Source organism: Bipolaris sorokiniana (genome assembly GCF_000338995.1).
Source record: "Bipolaris sorokiniana ND90Pr unplaced genomic scaffold COCSAscaffold_19, whole genome shotgun sequence".
Taxonomy (NCBI): domain Eukaryota; kingdom Fungi; phylum Ascomycota; class Dothideomycetes; order Pleosporales; family Pleosporaceae; genus Bipolaris; species Bipolaris sorokiniana.
In genome coordinates, this window is record NW_006911913.1 from 680,126 (window position 1) to 702,649 (window position 22,524).

The 22,524-nt window shown below is 52.1% G+C and overlaps 5 protein-coding genes across 5 annotated transcripts; 4 read left to right on the forward strand and 1 right to left on the reverse strand.

The window, feature by feature from the left end:
* Positions 1-903: 903 nt before the first annotated feature.
* Positions 904-2,561, forward strand: COCSADRAFT_103577 (uncharacterized protein; the record flags this gene model as incomplete). Its single annotated transcript, XM_007707591.1, has 3 exons — positions 904-1,090; positions 1,153-2,347; positions 2,402-2,561. The coding sequence occupies 3 exons, from the start codon at positions 904-906 to the stop codon at positions 2,559-2,561; spliced, it is 1,542 nt and encodes a 513-aa protein (XP_007705781.1).
* A 656-nt stretch (positions 2,562-3,217) lies between these two features.
* Positions 3,218-5,070, reverse strand: COCSADRAFT_266126 (uncharacterized protein). Its single transcript, XM_007707592.1, has 3 exons — positions 4,579-5,070; positions 4,206-4,511; positions 3,218-4,153 (listed from the first exon to the last, which is right to left on the reverse strand). Exons 1-3 carry the CDS (start codon positions 4,976-4,978, stop codon positions 3,276-3,278), a joined length of 1,584 nt encoding a protein of 527 aa, XP_007705782.1. The 5' UTR covers positions 4,979-5,070; the 3' UTR covers positions 3,218-3,275.
* A 3,165-nt stretch (positions 5,071-8,235) lies between these two features.
* Positions 8,236-11,186, forward strand: COCSADRAFT_103224 (uncharacterized protein; the record flags this gene model as incomplete). The annotated part of the gene is made up of 3 exons (XM_007707593.1): positions 8,236-8,337; positions 8,396-11,026; positions 11,085-11,186. 3 exons carry the CDS (start codon positions 8,236-8,238, stop codon positions 11,184-11,186), a joined length of 2,835 nt encoding a protein of 944 aa, XP_007705783.1.
* Positions 11,187-17,312: 6,126 nt separating this feature from the next.
* COCSADRAFT_349101 (uncharacterized protein) lies at positions 17,313-18,084 on the forward strand (the record flags this gene model as incomplete). Its single annotated transcript, XM_007707594.1, has 2 exons — positions 17,313-17,370; positions 17,441-18,084. 2 exons carry the CDS (start codon positions 17,313-17,315, stop codon positions 18,082-18,084), a joined length of 702 nt encoding a protein of 233 aa, XP_007705784.1.
* Positions 18,085-19,337: 1,253 nt separating this feature from the next.
* COCSADRAFT_266185 (uncharacterized protein) lies at positions 19,338-21,770 on the forward strand. The gene is made up of 5 exons (XM_007707595.1): positions 19,338-19,689; positions 19,762-20,067; positions 20,127-20,354; positions 20,411-20,447; positions 20,499-21,770. Exons 1-5 carry the CDS (start codon positions 19,580-19,582, stop codon positions 21,489-21,491), a joined length of 1,674 nt encoding a protein of 557 aa, XP_007705785.1. The 5' UTR covers positions 19,338-19,579; the 3' UTR covers positions 21,492-21,770.
* Positions 21,771-22,524: the final 754 nt, after the last annotated feature.

Genomic DNA, 22,524 nt, shown 5'->3' on the forward strand with positions numbered 1-22,524 from the left:
TTGGGCAAACATTAAGTTATATTGTGTTTTGGTTGCGATTCGCACCGCCCACATATATCAAAGTTTTGCAATGTTACAAAGCGTATGTCCCGACAGATAAATTACGGAGGTCCGACACATGGAATCAGGCGGTTCCGTACTCAAAAATCGTCGCATTTAGTCTTGTCTCGTACACACATGACGCGTCTCAGCTTTCAAAGAAAGATAGAGATAGAGCATGTATGTATCCAGCTCGAAATCCGCCAAATGGAACAGCGGATTGAGCGAGGCAAGAGACTGAGGTTTGGTTACTACACGGGAGACTTGCGCATCGAGAGCCTTTTGTCTTTCGCATTCATGAATTTAATGAATGATGTACTGAAACACAGTAGTTGCGCCGAGATGCGTGTGCAAAGACACCCCACGGCCGGTGGTGAGGGTGCCTTGTAGCTAGAAGGTTGATTGGTAGGAGAGCGGAGCAGTTTCGCACCGAAAGGTTTTTCTTCATGATTATGTCACGGTCTGGGCTATACCCGGTTCGGCATTAGTCTCTTCATCCTTCTCTGCTATGCTTCCTCAACACCAGCCACTTCACGCGGCATATTTAGCCATTGTACCAATGATATGGCTGCACAGATAGCCGTGTTTGCCATGTTCGCTTGAATGCGGGTGCTAGCCTCTGGATTTGCTGCTCGAATTGCGACATCGCCTGCGATAGGTCTGGCATGCTTGATATGGCGCTAGCTTCGAGTTGGCATCCCGTGCATGTTCAAGCCGTGTGTATAATCGAGTGACACATGAGAATTTGCGAAGCTGATTTCCATCTTTTCCATCTTGGATTCCACTCCTCCTTAAAAGTCTGGTTGAAGATTCTGGTCTCCCAACTGCTCTTCGAGGATGACGGCTCATACTCACATTGCAGCCATGGAGCACACAGGCGGGCCTCCGGCAACTGGCCAAGACGCAGAGTCAGGCGCAAACGCGGCAGTATCGCAGGAGAAAGATCTAGCAATTGGCCTTGTAGGGGAACACGCGCAGGTAATCGACCCAGAAATCGAGGCTAGAGTTTTGAAAAAAGTCGACTGGTTCTTGATACCTGCCATGATTGTCGGTATTTCTCACAGCCCATAACCTACGAGCCCGTTTGAATTGTTTGATTAACCCAAAGCTTAGGATATGGACTGGTGTACTATGACAAAGCCATCTTGGGCTCCGCAGTCCTATTCGGCATGACAAAGGACCTCTCACTCAGCATCACAGACACCAGCATGAGGCCGCCTACAACAAACACATCCCGTCTGTCATGGGCGACATCCCTCTTCTACTTTGGCATGCTAGCAGGGCTCTACCCCATGACTTTTGCTCTACAGCGCTTCAATCTCGGCCGCATACTGGGTGGCGTCGTCATGCTCTGGGCCCTGGTCTGCATGCTAACCGCAGCCGTCACCACGTACAAGGGGCTCTATGCGCAGCGCTTCTTTCTCGGTTTCGTAGAGAGTATCATACCGACTGGTTTCATGACGATAATATCTAGCTACTACACGCAGCAGGAACAGGCTATACGGCAGAGTTGGTGGTTTAGTTCTACAGGCCTCTTTACGATTATCGGGGGTGCACTCAACTATGGCTTTGCACAGATTACCGCCGGGGATTTGAAACGCTGGCAGTACATCTACCTTTTGGCGGGCTGTTTGACTTTTCTCTTCGGTATCTGGTGCTTTTTTATCCCCAACTCGTGTGCTTCGGCATGGTTTCTCTCGCCTGCAGAGCGGGTTGTAGCTGTCGAGCGGCTGCGCAAAGGCGCGACTGGTGTGCGTTGCCAGAAGATCAAACCCGCTCAGCTCAAGGAAGCAGCACTGGATATCAAACTTTGGCTCGTTTTTATCCTCATGGCTTCGGCATATACGGTTAACGGCGCAGTGTCTGGGTTTGGTCCGCTGATTGTTAGTACATTTGGCTGGTCGACACTCGAATCGATTCTCTGGCAATTTCCCCTCGGCGGCTTGTGCCTCATTACTATCTTGCTATGCGGGTACCTCAGTTCACGGATCCCAAATATCCGTCTCATTTTACTCGTCGTAAACTGCCTCCCTGTCATCGCTGGCTGTGCTATGATTTGGAAAGCAGAATGGACCTACCATGCTGCCACCCCTGTCGCAGGATACTCCATCATTGGCACTTTTGGCGCCGTCGTCAGCCAGACCATTGTCATTGGCATGTCTAATGTGGCTGGAGCGACTAAAAAGAGCGCCATGGCAGCTGCCATCTTTGTCGCGTATTGTGTGGGGAATATTGTTGGACCGCAGTTGATTGACAGCCGAGAAAAGCCAGCGCATTACCCAAAGCTGTGGACCGGCTTGATTGTTTGGTGTGTATACTAGCCAGTACCTCCTTCTCTTTTTGACACTAATGAGATATGTAGTTACTGTATCACCATTGCTGCAGCTGCAATGCTCTATCTTGTCCTTCAACGCGAAAATAAGAAGAGAGATAGTATCCCTATTGACGAAGCGGAGCGTGACAAGCTGGCATTCATGGATTTGACTGACAAAGAAAATCCTTACTTTCGATATGTTTTGTAGTCAGGGTAGGAGCGCTTTTGTAGGCGTTGAACCGTGAAGTCAAAGAAAAGTTAGAGTTGTCATAACTTTGGCATGGTTCTTCATCCCATCACTGTGACGAGAAGAAGAAAAGAAATCAGATAGGAATAGATGAGGTGGAGATCAAGAGGGAAATTTGTGTAATTTCGATAGCAACATCGTCATGTACAGCTGCAAACCCAATCAACCGGGAACCAAAACTGCGCGACCTGGCCGACGGCTACAATCCAAGAACGGCTCAAATACACAAAAAAAAGTCCAGTCTAGTCCCGTACAACAACGCCAGTAGCAACAGGGACACAGCCTTTCCACCCACGTGTCACATCCGTGTACTCCCCCCTTCATGAAGCCCTGGGGGGCATGTAGTAATGCTCGCTCGAAAAACAAAGGAACAAGGAAAATACAGAAGACGCCAGAATCCAGAGACAAAGAAGATAGACACAACGCCCTTGGTTTCAAACTCCAAAGGCCAGTTGACTCAACAGATTGGGTTCACTTCACTGTATGCGTCCATTGAAAGCTCAAATATGCAGCCGTCGTCGTCGCCGCGCATCCATCGCTTGGCTGACTGTTGCTCCTGACAAAAAGGAAAAGTGAACGATAGGGTATAGTTGTAACAGGGAGGAGTGCGGACAAGGCATCTTCACGGTACGAGATAACAAAAGGAAAAAATTGTTGACGCTTCACAGTCATCCATCAATGAAGTGCTCGAGGTCGGGGTCGAACGCCAGCCTCAGTCGCGCTGCGTACTCTGATTGTGGGTGGCCGTATCTCTGGTGCATCGGCCATGGCAGCGTCGTAGCTGGGGACAGGCGGGCTAGTTTCCCTAGACTGTTGCTGATTCTGTAGGAGTGGTGCTCGCTCGTCCCAATAACCGTTTTGATGGCTAGCCGTGTTTCGCAGGCTGGGAGAGCCGACGGGACTGGTATATTCGGGGGGAAGCTCACCAGGTTGCAGAAGAGTCAGACCTTGGTTGGCTGGGATTGTCCTTCGATAGTCCTCGCTGGTACCTTCGCCGGGGTCATCGTTCGAGTCTACGAGGCTGAGTGCTGCGAGGGATATGTCTGTCGGGCTACGTTGGGGGCCTGGGCTTGTAGGTACCTGTCTTCCAAGACGCATTTGCTGGCTACTAGACCGTGCATGTGCGTAGCCTGCTTGGATATAACTGCCAGCCATTCCTTCTCTGACGCCTTCCCGCCCAGAGTCTAGAAGTATGGATCCTTGTTCGCTACCATATGGTGGTGGTGGGGCCAAGCTTCCGGTTTGTGGTGCTAAACCCCACTTCTTAACATTGGCTTCAATGAATACGAAGCCCATCTGGCCAAAGTTGACATGGACGTGACATGGGCCATTTGCGCCGACTGTGGGGAAGAAGTTCTGGGTCTTGAGGCCGTGTGCGACATCATCAAGCCTTTTACCGTTGCGCGTGAAGAAGACTGTTCCGGTTCGAGGTCGGTATCCAACACCAATGACATCTCCTTGAACGTAGGCGGGACCGTATGCAGATGGTTGGAAGGGTTGGTTGTATCGGCGGTTTCCATTAGACATATATGATATTGACGATTTATGGTAACCTAAGAGGAGTTAGAATGTAAATCAAAAGATGGTGTGCAGTGGCAGACGCACCTGGGAGCCTAAACAATGGATATGGCTTGGTCGTCACGCCAATCGCTATGCTTGTGCTCTCGGGCTTTTCGTAAACCTTGGCTTCCCAGTAGTAGACTTCGTTCTGCTTGGGTATCGGTAGGTTGCTCTGAACACTGCATTCGGAATCGAAGAACTCGATTTCGGTACGGCCTTCTACAAAGCAATTTGCAATCTCGAGTTCGGGCTCAAATTCCCAGGCGGATACACCCTTTTCTTGGATGGCCAGGAATTGCGAAAGAGATATGTCGGTTTGGACGGACTCGGGCGGGTTTGCCTGGACGAATGCTATAAAAGTCAGTGCACGTCCGTTGCCATTGAGTGATTAAGCAAAGACGCAATATATCAGGCATACCTTTAGCTCTCAGGTACTCTGTTCGCTGCAGATCGTCCATAGACTCGAGCGCCTCGGCCTCTTCTTTGGCAAATTGCTGTTCGTCATCGTATTCACCCGGCCGCGTTATCCGGTCGAGGAAGATGCGGCCTGTTTGCGTGTATCTGAAGTAGTAAACAATAGCGGCGATGATGAGGCATATTCCCGCAGCGCCAAGGACGGAAAAGATGCCGATCATGATTCCCTTTGCCGTGGATCCGAGGCTGTTGTGGGAAGCTGCTGTGTGCGCGACGACATTGTGTTGAGCGCGGTGGTGTGTGAAGGGTGTTGGCTGCATGGGTGGGAGATTGTGGCGCGGGTGGTACGACGTGTAGAGCGTCGACGTGGGCCCGTCCGGGTGGAGGGGCTCCTGGGGCAGCATTGCAAGGAGCCGGCGAGACAACTATCAAGGACAGGAGCCGGCGGAAGGTAGGCGACGCAATCCAGGCCGTGAAGGAGAGCGCGGCGGCGCTGGTGATGGTGGTGGACGAGCTATCAGCGCTGGCAGTGGATGAAGCAGTGGGGGCCGGGACCAGCTCGGTGACGTGCGGCGACAGAGGCGCAGTGCTAGCGACGCGGCGGGGCGACGATGTGCGGTGGTGGAGGTGAGATGCGCGGGTGGTAGTAGTTGCAAGTGTTGTCGGTGTCGAGAGAGGACCAAGGAAAAGACGTCGAGAGGCGGGATGGGATGGCGCCGGCGGGCGGCAGTAGTAGAGGGAGGAGTGGTGAGATGTGCGTGAGACGTCAAGTGCCTGACGCTGCGTTGCCACCTCGCCCACTGCTTGCACACGACACACGCAGGGCCGCGCCTCTCGTCAGTTTGCCGATCTAGCCGTCACGCCTTCGCTTGGACTCTTCTAGGCGACTCTGCTGCAACTGTATCAGAACTCCGTCTGCATCTTGCTTTACTCTCCTCAACGCCGTCGCCCCTAGCTCTGCCATCCACGATTGCCCGTTGGTTGCCCGCTGCCGCCGTCCAGGCCCAGGCCTCGGCCAGAACCAGACTTGCACCCCCAACACCACCGCCTTGCATGGCCACGACACAATGCTTTGCATCTCTGCATGCTGCCTTTGCCAGCCTAGGTATCGAGCAGCTATGCGCCATGCACACCAGATCACGTGATTTGTCATTGTCAATCACCATCGCATCGACGTCTGTCTTAGGCCATGTTTCGCTTGGTGAGAGGCAAAAGCAATCTGACATTGACCCCATGGTTTCAAAGGAGGCCAAATGCTAAAATTGGCGTGCAGCTGTACACTAGTCGCCCGTAGGCGCCGCCGGCACACGGTTCGTGAAGCAGCCATTCCACCACTCACTGCCTAAACGTTATGCAATCGTGAAACATTGACAGTCCAGAGCCGCCTACAAAGGCGCTTCACCATCCAAAACCACTGAGCCCGCCACGACAATCCTCCATTGCAACTGCTTTGTTTATCTGCACCTCGAATCTTCTCGATTCCCCCATCCCGCAATGTCCACCCCGCAATCGAATCGCAATCTGCGCATCAGCCTCGCAAGGCTCGACCTGCCCACCGTTGACGTCAATCATATCTGATGATGTCAGACTGCCTGTGCACCTGCGACCACCTTCATTTCCCCCCTGCTTCAGACGATGCGATGCATACAAGGAGCAGCATGTCGTCATCTAGCACTACAGGAACATAGAACTGCGTGCATGCTCTACTCTACTAAGTATCTACCGTGGAACAAAGGAAAGCGCAACGGTGGGTTGCCAGGCGCATGCACGCAGGGACTGAACATGTTGCAGATGCTTCCCAGGTACCGATCATACACTGAGTCATGTCTGTGCAGCCTTGATCCTACTACTCGCAGTCAGTTCACGCTTCCAAGCAACGAGAATGTGCTTCACAGTGGCTTCCTCGCATCATCATGCTTCTTCGCTGAGCCAGCTGGTTTTACAGACCAAATATCGGAATACGCCAGGACGAGCGCAGCGTACAAGAACAAAGGAAAAGGAAATTGGGTCATGACAAGAAATGAATAATGTTGCTAAATGTCGCTCATGATTAACTATGTCGGTGATAGTTGGAGTAGTATTCTAAGGATTGATAGATTGCCGAGAGGCTCTTGCTCAGCGACAAAGCAGAGTGATTAGACCGAGAAATAACCCAGCCACACCTACGCTCAGAGACTAGATAGGAGACAAACCCGACAGCAATCTAGAGCTAGCAAAACTTCCGCTAAGTTGATGGCATTGCTGCATACCAACCTAAGTAAGTATAGGCAAGAATTACAGCCAAATTAGTCTGTAATCCATCCAGGACTGCACACCATAGATACACATTTCAGTTGAGTGTCGGGTAAGACTGGCATTCTGCCACAGGCTGCAGCTAGTATTTGGTCTGTGAAATACCATGTCCCTATGTCTGCGTATTAAAGTCTACGAGTACGTTGGAGGCAAGCCAACGAGGCGCGACAGGAGTGGCTGAAGACATGTGGAGCTCCTTCAGGTTAGGGAGTGGGTTAAAGCCCCTAATAACCGAGGGGGCGTTATTGGTGTGCTGTGTAATGCGAGGGTCGTATCTCGAGTGAAACTATCGATTTGGTAGAGGAAGAGCGACAGCTAGCGAATGCTTGTTTCGGCACTCTAGTATCAGTGTGGGCAAAGACTACTCTGTAGCGAATCTGCCTGGGCGGGAGGCAACGGTCAGGCCAAGACATGTGATTTCTCGCAACATGCCAAACTCGAAACGCCTGCAATGTATAGTGAGATTTGGGAAAAGGTCCGCCAGATGATACAACGGTACAGTGCGGCAGCAAAATGTATGTCTGTACTCGAGTACAATGATGCAACGCGCATCGAGCCGTGCAACATGCGGGCTGTCAAAGGCGCTGCCTGACGTGCGACATCACAAGGGTCATGTGAATGCAGTGGCAGCAAAGAGGCATGACGGTAGCAGTCTTGTTTTCTAGAGCGACAGCCGATGTGTGTAGGAGCTGGTACACATCCAGTGCAGGTGTGGTAGTTGTCTCGTCGCCGCCCTCCCCAAGCAAGTGACCCAGCCAGAGTTGGGAGGTGGCAGATGGGCGGGTCGCCCGCAGCAGACGCGCGCTCATAAAACTTTCAACTGGCCTTCCCCCTCCCCTTATAGCCACCGCCCAAACTGCGTCTCTCACCCGCCTCACCCCCCAGGTCTGCCGAGGCTTTTTTGCATGCTGTCGTCGACTAAGTTGCTCTGCAGCAGCTCCTTTCTCTCGACTACCGAAGCACTCGATTGGTCGCACACTTGAGGACCCGCAAGCACGTTTCCGCTGCGCCCCGCGCATCACCACTAGCAAACTTGTCGCGGCACACCGAAATTATCACGACAGATTGCTGAAACGCCCGTCGACTTTGCAAAGGAAAAAAAATGCAATTTGTTTTGTGAGACGCTCTCTCTCCGTCAAAGGCCTGTATGTTGGCACTGCCCCTCCATTCATCCTTCAACCGCCTTCCCCACTAAAGCTAACCATGAAGCGTACCAACAGACCAAGCTTAAGCCGACACGGCCTACTCTTTTTTTCCTCACCTTATCTCGCAGTGCAGCCCTACTTCACCACTACTCCCCTTAATCCAGGGTTGCTAGTCGACACCCCCACATCTTTTTCTTGCACGCCCAAATACACCGCCCTCCGCTATGGCGTGGCAACCGCAGGACGATCATCTACGGCAGCTGGCCCAGTGCCTGAGCGACTCGCTCAGTGCCAATGACGCAAATGCGCGAAAGAATGCTGGAGAAGTCAATATCCCTTACCCATGTGCTGGAGATTTGCATGGTGCTGACCTCGAATACACAGATGCTCAAATCGGCGCAAACTTCGCCTGATATCGACAAATACCTAGCCTATGTTTTCTCGAACAATCAGCCCCCGTCCAGCGTCAACATGGATGCTGCGCAGTACTTCCAGGCAAGAGCTGCCGCAGCCGTTATGCTTAAGAACGACGTAAAGACGGCCTATAAAACCATGCCCGATTCGACCAAAGACTATATACGATCCGTCATTCTTCTCGGCCTACAAGACCCCACATCGCAAATAAGAGGATATGCAGGCAACGTCATTACGGAAATTGTGCGCCAAGGAGGCATCATGGCATGGCCACAGATTCTTTCGGAGCTCATCAGCATGGTTAGCAATGCCGACGGCAATGTCTCGACACAGGCGCAAGAAGGCGCCATGGGTGCGTTGTTGAAGATTTGTGAGGACAACAGAAAAGCCCTTGATAAGGAATACCAGGGGCAGAAGCCCCTCGACTTTATATTTCCTAAGCTTCTCGAAATCACTACAAGCTCTCAGCCTCGGGTGCGCGCTGATGCATTGGCTGCTATCAACGTGTTCGTCCCGGAAAAGCCACCGGCTGTTGTTTCCCACATCGATACACTGCTACAACAATTGTTTCAATTGGCCGGCGACTCTAGTGAAGATGTGCGCAAGCACGTATGCCGAACCTTTGTTCACATCGCCGACATTGCCCCCCAAAAGATAATACCGCACATGGACGGCCTTGTCGAGTTCATGATCACGCAGCAACGCACACCAAACAATTCAGACTTGGCCCTGGATGCAGCAGAGTTCTGGCTATGTGCTAGTGAAGACGAAAAGATGCGCGATCACCTTGGCCCATACCTGGCCAAGATAGTACCGGTTCTGCTTGCGAGTATGGTATACAGTGAAGATGACATTATGCGTCTCGAGGGTGAAGAAGAAGACTATGAGGTTGAGGATCGAGAACAAGACATCAAACCAACGTTTGCGTCGAGTAAGGCTGGAAGACTCACTACCAACGCAAACGGCGAGACCGTTCCTGTCAATGGAGGAGCAGGAGCCTCAGCCGAGGACAACGATGATGACCTGAGTGATGGTGAAATTGACGACTTCGACGACGACGACGACGACGACGAGTTTGGAGACCCAGAGGAGCAATGGAACCTTCGAAAATGCTCTGCGGCGGCTCTCGACGTCCTCGCATCAGTTTTCCATGAAGCTGTTTTCCAAGCAACTCTTCCTTACCTCACAGATAATCTCAATCATGCTGAGTGGCCCCACCGCGAATCGGCAGTCCTTGCACTTGGTGCTATTGCAGATGGCTGCATGTCGGTGGTTGAACCACATCTTCCTATGCTCACTCCATTCCTCATCACTCTGCTGGAGGATCCCAAGCCTGTTGTTCGTCAGATCACATGTTGGACTCTTGGACGTTACTCAGGCTGGGCCTCTCACCTCGACGCGACTGGCAAGAAACAGTTCTTCGAGCCTGTCATGGAGGGCATCTTGATGAAGATGCTTGACAGAAACAAGCGTGTGCAGGAAGCCGCAGCATCTGCCTTTGCCAATTTGGAAGAAAAGGCAAATGCCGAGCTTGCGCCATACTGCACTGTCATTGTCCGACAGTTTGTCCAGTGCTTTTCCATGTACAAGGACAGGAACATGTTCATCCTCTATGACTGTGTCCAGACGTTGGCCGAACATGTTGGACCTGAGCTGTCCAAAGACGAGCTTGTTCAAACACTTATGCCTGCTCTCATTCAACGCTGGAATAAGGTATCGGACCACTCGCGGGAAATGTTCCCATTGCTTGAATGCCTTTCATATGTTGCCACAGCCCTCGGGCCTAAGTTTGCTCCATATGCAGCTGGTATATTTGCCAGGTGTATCAAGATTATTCACCGCAATCTTGAAGAAGGAGTCATGGCATCCGAGATAAATGGTTTTGAACCCCCAGACAAAGATTTCTTAGTGACCAGTCTGGACTTGCTCAGCGCTATCATTCAGGCCTTAAACCTTCAGGACAGCGCGACACTAGTCACACAGGCGCCGACATTCTTTCAACTATTGGCTGTCTGCATGAGAGACCCTAACAACGATGTGCGACAGTCGGCCTATGCTCTTCTTGGAGATTGTGCCATATATGTCTTCCAACAACTCCAGCCTTGCTTGCCCGACATCTTGAACATTCTGATCCCGCAGCTTGACTTTGCTCAAGTAACGACTGATGGCCTGGAGACGGGTTATTCAGTTATCAACAACGCGTGCTGGTCTGTTGGCGAGATTGCCATGTGTCACAAGGAAGGCATGCAACCCTATGTTGAAAAACTGTTGCAAAAACTTGGTACCATCTTGTTCGACCAGAGGGTTCCCGAGTCTCTGAATGAGAATGCGGCCATTGCTCTGGGCCGCTTAGGTCTTGGATGTGCCCCTTCACTGGCTGTCCATCTTGCGCAGATTGCTCCGGCTTTCATCCGTGCCATCAAGAATGTCCAATGGACAGATGAGAAGTGCCACGCTCTGACTGGTTTCATGTTGATTGTGCTCGCGAACCCTGGCGCCATGGAGCAATCTCTGCTTGAATTTTTCAGTGACATGTCAATGGCGGACAGCAACGTGATCCGAGGCCCTGCAGGCAGACAGGTGCTGGAGACATTCCAAAAGGTAAGACAGAAGAAATTATTGCTAGTCATATTTGCAATTTACTAACGCTCGTGACCAGGTTATCCAGCAGTACAAGGGCATGATTTCGGACTTTGACGCCTTTCTGGGCGGTCTTCCCGCAGAGCAACAAGCACGGTTCCGGGAGCTGTACAACGTCTGAGCGTCTGTCTTTTCCCCCAAAGCATTTATTTCATGTGGTATAGCGGGCGTTGAATATGGGCATGTGTGCAGTGTGGTGTCATAGTGAGAAGAAGAAATATCAGAAAAAAAGCAGAAGAAAAGCTGGGGTGAGAGTGAAACGTCTATGAGGTGAGGGGATATCACTCCTGACTGAAGGAGAAGAACGAAACGAAGTCAATGAAAGCATTTCACGGCAGAAGGATTATGGGAGCAGAGGGCAAAGTTTCTCACGGCATCATATATAGACATTTGTTTCGTTTTTTTCTTTTATTCTAGCGAGCGACCTCTTTTTTTTTTCCTTTGCTGCTGCTTGGTTGGATTTCTTTCCATACTGAGTCCGACGAAGTGCTATGAGGCAATATTTTCCCGGGCGTTTTTTTCCTTCTCATTTGTTCGAATGTAGTATGCTGGGTATGGGGAGTAGTTTTATATATAGTACAAGTAGATAGCTTAGCTTAGTTTTTTCTTGTTCTTTTCTTTTCTAAAGTGAGAGTCTTAGTGAAGGCATGTGAGAGGAATCTATGTATAGGTGTGTGTGTATGTGTGTGTGTGTGTGTGAGAGAGAGAGAGAGAGAGAAATTCTATACAGGGAGGTCTGTGAGTGAGGGGGGTGAGTGAGGGAGGGAGAGTCTGTACAGGAAGTCCATGTTTAGTGTGATAGATAGAGGGTATGAAAGATAAATGTTTTAGCATTAACGTGTATGGCAAGCGAGCGGCGCAGGCAAGCGAGCGGCGCACCCCATCAAACTTGCGCACCTCCTTAAACTAAACATCTAATTACTCAATACCACTACACTCAAATGGCTTCAGACGAATCAGATATTCAACTTGCTATCCAATCTCTTAAAAATAAACAGATCCAAGGGAATCGCCGTGCTGCTGCAGTCTATAATGTAGCCGAAACAACGCTCCGCCGCTGACGCGCTGGCAAGCCTGCCCGACGCGATTGCCAGCCCAACTCAAAGAAGCTAACTAAGCTAGAAGAGGAGGTGATAGTTGGTCATATACTTAATCTTGATTCACGTGGATTTGCGCCTACGTACGCTGCTGTGCGCGATATGGCTGATAAGCTGCTGGCTGCGCGCGGCGCTGGCCAGGTTGGGCAGAAGTGGCCAGCCAACTTTGTCAAGCGTACAGACAGTCTTACAACGCGTTTTAATCGGGCGTACGATAGGCAGAGAGCTCTATGTGAAGATCCAGTCTTAATTAAGAGCTGGTTTGAGCTTGTGGAGCAGACGAAGGCCAAGTATGGCATCTGTGACGAGGACGTCTACAACTTTGACGAAGCTGGCTTTTCAATGGGCAAGATTACCACTCAGCTTATCGTTACAGCATCAGAGAGAAGAGGCCGGCCAAAGGCTATCCAGCCAGGCGGCCGAGAGTGGGTGACGTTTATCGCTGGGATTAATGCAGCTGGCTGGTCTATCCCACCATTTCTCATCTTTACTGGCAAGCATCACCTATCTGCCTGGTATGAGGAGGCAGAGATCCCACGCGACTGGGCGATCGCAGTCAGCGATAACGGCTGGACGACTAACGAGCTAGGAGTTGAGTGGCTAAAGCACTTTGTCAAGCATACAGATGGCAAGGTTGTTGGGGCACGCCGGCTGCTTATCCTTGACGGCCATGAGAGCCACCAGTCACTTGAGTTCCAAGAGCTCTGTAAGGAGAACAATATCTACACACTCTGTATGCCACCACACTCATCTCATCTACTCCAGCCTCTTGACGTTGGCTGCTTCTCGCCGTTGAAGCGCGCGTATAGTCGTGAGGTAGAGAGCCTAATACGTAACCACATTAACCACATCACCAAGCTCGAGTTTCTGCCAGCGTTCAAGACAGCCTTTGATCGATCCTTCACACTAACTAATATCTGCTCAGCCTTTCGAGGCGCAGGTATTGTTCCTCTTCAGCCAGATGCTGTTCTATCAAAGCTAGACGTGCAGCTACGTACGCCTACTCCACCAGCTATTCTAGCAGAGGCTCTCTGGCAGGCTCGTACGCCTAGTAACACACGCGAGCTTGAAGCTCAATCGACATTAATACGTGATCGCGTTCAGCAGCATCAAGACTCATCGCCAGCTTCAATCATTGCGGCAATTAACCAGCTTAAGAAGGGGGCAGAAGTAATGATGCTCTCGGCTGAGCTAATGCGCGATCGAATTGCTACTCTTGAGAGAGCTAATACAGCAGTATCAGAGCGTCGAAAGCGTAAGAAAAAGCGGATACAGAAGCGAGGAGTCCTTACGAAGGGAGCTGGAGAGGATATACTCGCTTAACGCGAGGCCGATGAGCAGATTGCTTGTGAAGAGCGTCAGGGTGGGGAGCGATCAGGTGTCAGCCGCCGGGCTGTAACGCGCTGTAGTAGATGCAAAGAGACTGGCCATAACTCACGTACATGTAAGAAAGATACTCTAGATACTAATTAATCTACTGTGTCAATATCTATTGAAATTATCGATATGTGGTGGAGCTATACGCTTGTAGAGGTGTACAGAGTTGGTGGGGTGCGCCGCTCGCTTGCCTGCGCCGCTCGCTTGCCATACACGTTACTTCTCGTTTTACAAATTTGTCCAGATATAACAAACGTCCTTGTGTGTTAGTGTTGTTTAGTCTTATTCATCTTCTGGGATTCTATGGTCCAGTTGTACTTGTCAATTTATAGTTCTGAGCTAGATGGGCTAGTCGGTTGTCTCGACTTTTTTTTCTTTTCTCCCTTCTTCCCCCTCCTCCCCCCTTCTTGTCTGGACCTTCGTAACATGGTCCCAGGATCTTGGTTGTCGGGTTTCTCTTGTTTCTCGTTTCAGTTTCTCTAACACACTAGGTCTCCAGCATACGAGATGTTAATCTGGAGTCATGATTGTCTGCAACACATGGGACTGACTGGATGGGAGAAGAAAAAAAATACGGACATTTTACTCTTGTCCTCTCTCTTGTCCCGTCCTCCTTTACGAGATGACCACTAAAAAAAGAAAGAAAGGACATGAAGTACTAATTACAGATTTCACCCTATTTTCATGTCCGGATAATTGAACATAATGGGCTCATCTCGTCGACAATCCAGATCATCCGACTAGCGCATCTAGTTCCCTTCTTGACACCCCCAACCCATCCCGCCCAGTTCCCCCGTTAACCCCTTTCCCGTGATTCATATTGGTAGGTTGGGTTCGGGGCTGGGACCTAGTGAAGTAGTCCGGGGTACCTTGCTATAACGGCATCAACTACAGGCCTATACTAAGTCAATGTTCATATGCATGTTATCTGTGTACATATGTACTACACACATGTGAGTGAGTTTGAGTGTGTGTGTGTGGGCGTGCACTATCACACAGTAGTTCATTACTAGTAGTGTGTGCGTAAGGATTAAAGGGACAGGAGGGGAGGGTGAGGGCCCGCTACTATGTAGAACAGCGCCCCAGTAGAGGCAATATGACATCATTTTTATGCACACAGTGGCTTGCTGGTGTGTCTACGTATCTTGTAGCAGTTGGCTGAGTGGCTCGTATTCTCTGGAATTCGCAGCTGTCATGGTTAGGCCAAGGGTCGCGGCTAGCTTCTCTCTCTTTCTCGCTATTTCTTCAGCCCATTTTTTCGGAGTAGAGGCAGAAGGATTGCTGTAGGCTATTGTGCTGTTCGTATTTTCTATTGTGCTATTCGTATTCTCTATTGTAGTCGGAAGTCGGTCTCAGACTGTCGGCAAAGGGTTCTTGTTATCTTCCCTGTTTTTCTTGTTTTCGGTCGCTTTCCCCTCCCCACCTTTTTTTTCTCTCTAATTGCTTCACTTCTATGACGTGGAAAATGTACGTATGATGTAAAGAGTTGGAGACGAAAATTTCCAGCAAGCTCGCCATCATTTCGTCTGAAAATTCACTGTATACTTACTGGACAGGCAGATAGATGGACACACACACATACTAAACGAGACTGCATTTCCACCTAGGACCAGAAATGCCTAGTGTAAAGTTTGATACTGAAGAGGCCATATTATCCGACAAAACCCCCCTTTCCACAGGGATTATGCATTGATAGTACTGGAGTACACCGCTTTATGGTGCATCCAAGTACACATTAAGTAATTAGAAAAGGGTTAAACCTGTTGGGCACTATAGGTTGATACTAGTTTGCAGAGAAAGTTGGAGACTACCCCTCTTTCTTCGCAGCATGAAAAACCACCGACGGGTCGGTCATAATAAAAGGTTTCGGAGCAAAGACACGTATTAGTGCGCCATCGGGATTGCAGGCGATTAGCATGTTAGCATCGAATAAGAAAATCTTTTTATCGTAAAGCTAGTCTGAACACGACTCAGGGCCCAGGCTAGTGGGCGATCTTGTGGGGGGGAAAGGACTTTGACACTAGGAGTATTGAGAGGAGTCCGTCGACGACAATTTCTAGAAACGACTCGATGGCCGGTCCGAATGTTTCATGGTACGAGACGCTTTACTTGGGAACTTTTTGGGCCGCGGAACCGAGAACTAGAGTACAGTACAGATGTTATGCACGAAAAACGCAAGTGAGAGTATCTTTTTTTCTTTCTTTATCTCTGTTTCTCCATGTGTCTCCTGCTTTGGGAGAGTGGTGGGGCTGAGAGTAATAGTTTTTCCTCTCGGGCATGCCGCATGGGAGCTGGATTGCTGTGTAACGATATATTGGCAATATCAGCAGATGGAAGGTCTGAATGAAACTATGGACGGCATGATGTAAGTGGATTGCAGCAGATGCAAGCAGGCGTGTATATTCGGGCAGAGAGCCGAGTACTCGGAGCAGACATGTGGACGCCATTGGCTAGTGACGGCAAAGAGGACATGTGGTTCTTGTGTCGCCAACCACACCCATGGGTAGCATTTGATCCCGCACCAATGGCATGACATGAAAAAAAAAGCTTTTAATAGCCATGTGCCGACGGGTGGAGAGGGGTTGTTTGCAAGGTGGTGCAAGTAGTATGTGGCTTGCAGACAGCTGGAAGAATGGAGACAAATGCGGGTTCGGATTCGCAGGGTCAAAGGCGGGCCTGGGACGAGTGTGGCTAGTAGTGTCTCGATTGGGTGTTACGGGGCCTTGTGGTTGCACGAGGCCATGGGTATTGGAGACGTCATTGTGTACCATGTTCATGTATAGCATTTGTCAATTACCTATTGCGGTCACCGAGAGAGCTAGGGGGCCGCGATGTCGAGCAGACAATGGAGAGGAAGAAAATAGTCAAGGCGAAAATAGGCTAGGTGCAGAAACCCCAGAGATGGCATGGATGAGCCGAGGTGCGTTGCTGGCTGCAAAGTTGTTAGGGTAAAGAGAGGTTAAAGCTAAGAATAGCAATTATGGCCGGTAGCTAACCTGATTGGGATGCTAGGGCAATTGTGGCTTTTGGCAAAGTAGCCGGAGGCCGTATAGGTACGTACTACTCTACCGAGTGATGGGCTGGGAGTGGCTTTGTGGAGGCTCTGCCCGAGCGCGAAACGGGCCAGGTAGTAGTCGACGGGCGCTACAGTGTTAGTGAGATGGATTGGCGCTCGTATCTCGCGATGGCCGTTCTCGTTTCACCAGGAGGGCAAGAGGGAGCGAGGGGAGGGGAAGGGGAAGGAGAGAGTCAGAGGCGTGAATGAACAGCGGTTAGTGCAGGCGGAGGGTGTAACGGGCGTAGGCGCAAGCTCATCAGCATGTTCGGCGAGGACGTGGGAAAGGGAGGGGAGGGGGAAGAGCTTGGATTGGCGGCGGCCGTTGGGACGACATGGGACAGTGGGATGAAGAGTACACATGTGGTCAGGCGCCACGGCGGGCGGGCTCGCCTAAGTGGCAGCGTGGCAGGGCAAAGAGGCTCGCTGACTCATCTGGGCTGGCTGTGGCGGCGACGAGAGGGACGTGAGACTTTGTCCCTGGTCGAGCCACTAGAATAGAGCCGCTACTCGGACGGTCTGGCACGACTCGGCGCCGCGCGACGCAAATATAGCGGCGAGCGTGCAACGAGCGCGCGCAGCGTAGTATCGATAAAAAAAAAGTGAGGCCAGCGCGGCGGCCAAGAACAGGCTGAGTGGCCGGTAGACCCTTTGTGCGTTTGGACAGAGGGTGCAGAGTGCAGGCAAAGTGCAGTGTGCCGTCATCAGCACTCGCACGATGGCAGGTGACGCACTGAGGGCTATTTTTGACCTCGAGATATTGGACAGGCCCTGGCGTGCGCGCGCAGAGTTGTAGCAATGGCTGTCATTGGCATCAGCAGAAGGCTGTGCTGTGCGGTTTTGGAGCTGGAGGAGCTGGAGCGGGAGCGGGAGCTGGCGCTGGAAGTGGGAGCTGTGCAGAGTATGGTGGCCCACAGGCAGACAGGCCCTGGGACAGGAGACAGGAGGCAGGATGCAAACAGCCAGACAGGCCGGGCAGCAGCGCGCGCAGGCAGCGGCATCATGACTATCACGGCGATGGTGATGATGATGATGATGATGATGATGATGATGAGCATCAGCCCTCGAGCGTGGTGCAGGAAAATTTAGCAACGCTGGCCCCGAAGCTGACCCGGAGCCGATTGACACTGGTCTGGTTGCGCCCTGGCATTGGCACTGGCACTGGCACTGGTACTGGTACTGGTACTGGCGTGTACGACAGGCCAGGCAGGCACGACAGGCAGGGCCGGGCAGGCACGACAGGCAGCAAGGGCAGACAGGGCACGCGGGTTGTAGCTACCCGTTACAGCTTGGCCCAGCACGCTATCCGCCTGGCTACTGGTCGATCCTTCTCCACGCACGGCCCGCCACAGTGTTGGCCTGCCACAGCTCGGCGCTCCTCAATGGCCGTTTTTCACGCCTCTTGCGCGCTGAGCACCCCCGCTGCAAGCGGCTCATGCACCCACTCCTGCCACCGCCCACCTCCCACCGCCCACTGCCCACTGCACTAGACGACGCCCACCAGCGTCCGCACCAACGTCCGCACCAGCAACCGCACCAAATACCTCCCACTGCGCCCAGCCTGCTCCTTCATCGGCACCGGTACCGGCACCATGGCCGGCCTGCCCAAACCTCTCTCTCCTCTGTCTCTGCCTCTCCCACCCTGCTCACGGCCCTGCCAGGGGGACCGACACCCGCCTCGAGCACCACACCAGAGCCACCTTTTGCTGCAACCCCAGCTGACAACCAGAACTAGAGCCAGACCACACCTGTTACATGCTCCTGTCCGTCGCCTCAAGTTTCGCCGCGCAGGGGTCCTTCTCAATCCATTCCTGATTCTCCCACTCACTAACCAAGTCACTCACTCACGCACTCACTCACACACACACACACACCCCTCCCCACTATCCACCCATCCGTAGCTACATACATACGCAGTTGTACATATCCGTCCACGCTTGCATCCGCTCTCTCCTACCTGTCCCGCCCCCCAGGCTGGCTGCCCTCGGCTCAAGCCAAGCCATGGCGCCTGTCATGTAGTATGTACGTACATAGTCCATGTAGCTACGCCGGAACCTCTCGCTGCTGGCTACAAGCGAGGGGTCCATGGCCACTGGAAACAGAAGCTTAATCCCCACGGGAGTTACACCGGGGCCATGTCATACGAGCATGAGCCAGCCGGTCCCATACTGTGTGCATCAATCCATTAACTGTAGCTCCCGCAAGCTTCGCTGTAGTCCCTGCTAGCCTCCCTCCCCTCTGGTCGCCTGCTACCCAAATCCCTCCCACCCCCCTCCCCTCCGCCGCCCGTGGCGTCACTGCTATTTGTGTGGCCGCCATGTCTCTGCTAATCCTCCTTGGCCCCGTTTCTTCGTCTCCGTTGTCGTTGGCTGCCGAGCACAAGTCACTCTGCGCTTTTGCTCACATACCTCCAGCCTGGCGACCCTCTAGTCTCATAGCCTTGACCTGATCCTGCATGGTCGCGGTGCAGGGGGCAGCGTGCAGACGAGCTTGACCCCATCCGCTGTCACCTCGTCCTGTCGTACCCTCGTTGCCTGTCTGCCGGAGGCATCGCTGGCTTTTGCGTCAATATCTGGGCCAGCCCTAAAACTATCTAAGCTTATCCATCCTATCTGCACTCTGCACTCTGCACTATATATCACCACAAGCCCATCATAGTCACCCTGCCCAAAAACACCCTGTCCAATTTATTCACCGGTTTCGACCCCATTACCCTCGCTTTGTCAACTCTGCGCCACATCTACTACACCTGGGATACTTGCTCTCTCCCACACGCACACGCACACACACATACACACACAACAACAACACCACCACCACCACCACCACCACTCCTCAAGCCATCTCCAACCGACTTGTTCATATCACAATCCCACCTACACTGGGCCTCTGCAAGTCTAAACTGCGCAGTCCCACTCCATCTTCTCTCGATTCCTCCTCCCACTCGCTAAAACGACTCTGTCGACTTTCACCAAAACTAACAAAATGGCTGGACCTGGTGGTGGCCCTTCAAGGCGCAGCCATACCAAATCCCGAAAGGGTTGCAAAACCTGCAAGCGGAGACACATTCGCTGTGACGAGACATTTCCTCAATGGTAAACCACACAGGCCTTTTTTTTTCCTCTGTTTTTATCAATGCCCCGTCCACAGACTAACGACCACTCCAGTCGCAACTGCACGAAGCACCAAGTCCGCTGCGACTACATGGACAGTCCCACTGCCATGATGCCGGAATCTCCACAGTCTCCTCAACAGCCCAATCTGCTCTGGACGCCTGAGATTGAGGCCACCATCGAACTTTGGAGACAGACAGGGGAATTCCCCTTCCCAGAGCTTCGAGTCTACCCTCAGCCACAATGGCGTACCTTGACGACGGTTGATCTCCGTCTCATACACCACCTCTCTTCGATTTCCAACGAAATGTTCAGGAACAGGACCTCGAAATCGACTCTCTGGACCGACATGATGCCCAAGTACGCAGTGGACTGCCCTCACCTTTGCCAATCTGTCAAAACAATACTGACTTGTCTAGATTCTTGAGCATTGCCGCGTCCCATCCATTCGTTATGCATAGCATTCTCGCTTTTTCTGCCTCGCATCTTGCCTGGATCTCTCAGTCGGCTGAAACACGCAACCTTGCCTTCCACCACGCAAGTCTTGCCCTCAAGGGCCTGCACGACGGCATCACCAACTTTACTAAACACAACTCAGACGCAGTACTTGCGTCTTCTCTTCTACTTGCATGGCAGGCGACGGACTGGTGAGGATACTCCCCCCGACCGAGTTGTTGAGTCACAGCTAACAACAGGCACACAGGCGAGGCTGGGCTTCTCTGGTTACCGGTACAAAAACAGTAGGTTGAACCCGGCAGACCTGCAGATGCACAAGCTAAAAGTAGAATCAGGTAATACAGTCCATGCAGCCCTGGAGGCACGAATCTCTCTTTGCAGACTACATCGCAGAGCATACTCCTATGCCTGACCGACATTTCATGAACCCCGCCAGTACACCAATATCGCCAGAAGCACACAGGGAGCACATCAACACTCTTGTCGACATCCATGCCTCTCTACAACGCCTACAGCCCTACTTGGTTCACAACGAACAGGAGTCGAAATGGGTAGAGCAGCTCAAAGGCTACCTCGACCGCCTGAGATCGTCGGGTCAAGCACAAAGCCCAGAAGAACAATTCAACCAGTTGTATGCCCTACGCAAGTGGCTATTCTGGGTCCCGATTTCACTTTTGGCTGCAAAACGTGGAGACATCGTCGTACTGGTTATCCTAGCGCACTTCTACGCTACCGCATTGGCCTTGGAGCCCATGTTCCCCGATGTTGCGTCCGTCTTTGTCGCAGACCTGTCTGTTCGTCCACTGGAAGAAATTACGCAGCTTGTCCAGGCATTCCAAGACCCACGATATGATTCACACATACAGACCATGTCCTACCTGGTACGATTCCCCATGGACATGGCAACATCATACAAAGGGAGACGCGAATGGGCAAGGCAACAAAGCATGGCCATGCCGCCAATGCAGCAGCAATCGAGTTATCCGCTAGAGTCGATCAACCAGGACCTAGAGAACCAAATTGCTCAGTACAGCTACGGTCAGAGCCAGAGCCTCTCTCCCGCTTTTGCACCGTCGCCTCTGACATTTCTTCCGGCTGGCATGACTTCTACGCCCACATCACCATATCTTGAAGTACCTCGGTCGTCAACAGCGGTGGATGCGTACGGGACGGCTAGCAGCTATGCGTCGTCAAACAGCTACGCGTCTCCGCTCGGGTCACCGGTAGCGCTGCTGCCGCCATACTCAGCCCCGCAGGAGCATGCAATCTCATTCGGAATGCCATCGGGCTATCCCAGCGGGTTGGTGGCTACACCTATCTGGACATGAACGAAGGCACGCTGAACGAACCCCCAGGAACCAAATGAATGCTGCTCCAATGCAGGCGACGGCTTCACAGGTGCATTATCACATTCCTTTGCCCAATGCAGCAGGCCGGCAGGAGCAGACACCAACTGCGGGGTATGCGCCAAACCAATACAATCAGGCCTGAGCACCGTTATTTCCCAGATTCGAGAAATCGCACCGACAAGATGAAACGCGACATCCGCCCGGCCCGTTGTCGTCATCTCCACTGCAGCATGGACGGCGAGGACAATTTCCGATCGATTGGCCTAGGGCCATGGAAGGGGAGGGGGGGTGGAGGTGGTGCATGGGGCCACACACGGTCAGGCTCAAGTTGGTCCGATGACATGGACTCAGTTGCAAGTTGCAAGCTGTCGAGAGCTTTTGCAGTAGTCGGCTTTGGGCCTGGCGGCGGCGGGGCTTCGGCGCAACAGCTGGGGGAGCGCAAGATGGAAAGGTTTAGCGAACCGGCATGTTCTGCACGGACATGCGACAAGGCCGCCCTATCCTGTTACGTCAACGCAACTAATCCGGCGTTCGCTTATGTACGTGTGGAAAAGTAGGCACATGGAGCTGGCGGGAAGAGGCCCAGCGAGGCAGAGGCTGGCAGCAGAAGCGGGAGGGGCTGGAAGGAACAGGGCAGCAACCGACACCGGCGATTGCTGTTTTGACGCGGAGTTGGGTGCAAGCTCAACATCATCTCAGACAATAGACATGTGTAATGAAGAAGAATGTGTATCATGGCAAGTGGAGCGACGGCTATAAGCAGCCAATTGCGCAATGTCCCCTTTTTTTTTTCTCTCTTTCTTTCTAGATGCCTTGCCGTGATGCCCCCACGTCCGCTGAGAGAAGATATTTTGCACATGCTAGTTAGTACACATGTACATGGAGACTACAAAGGCAAGCAGCGTGGTTGCAAAGCCCAAGACTGGCCAACGGGATGGCAAGCGGATGGCGGGATACTCAGTTGGGAATGGATACAAGAATTAAGGTTGTCGGTGTGGTGCTAGTCGCTCAG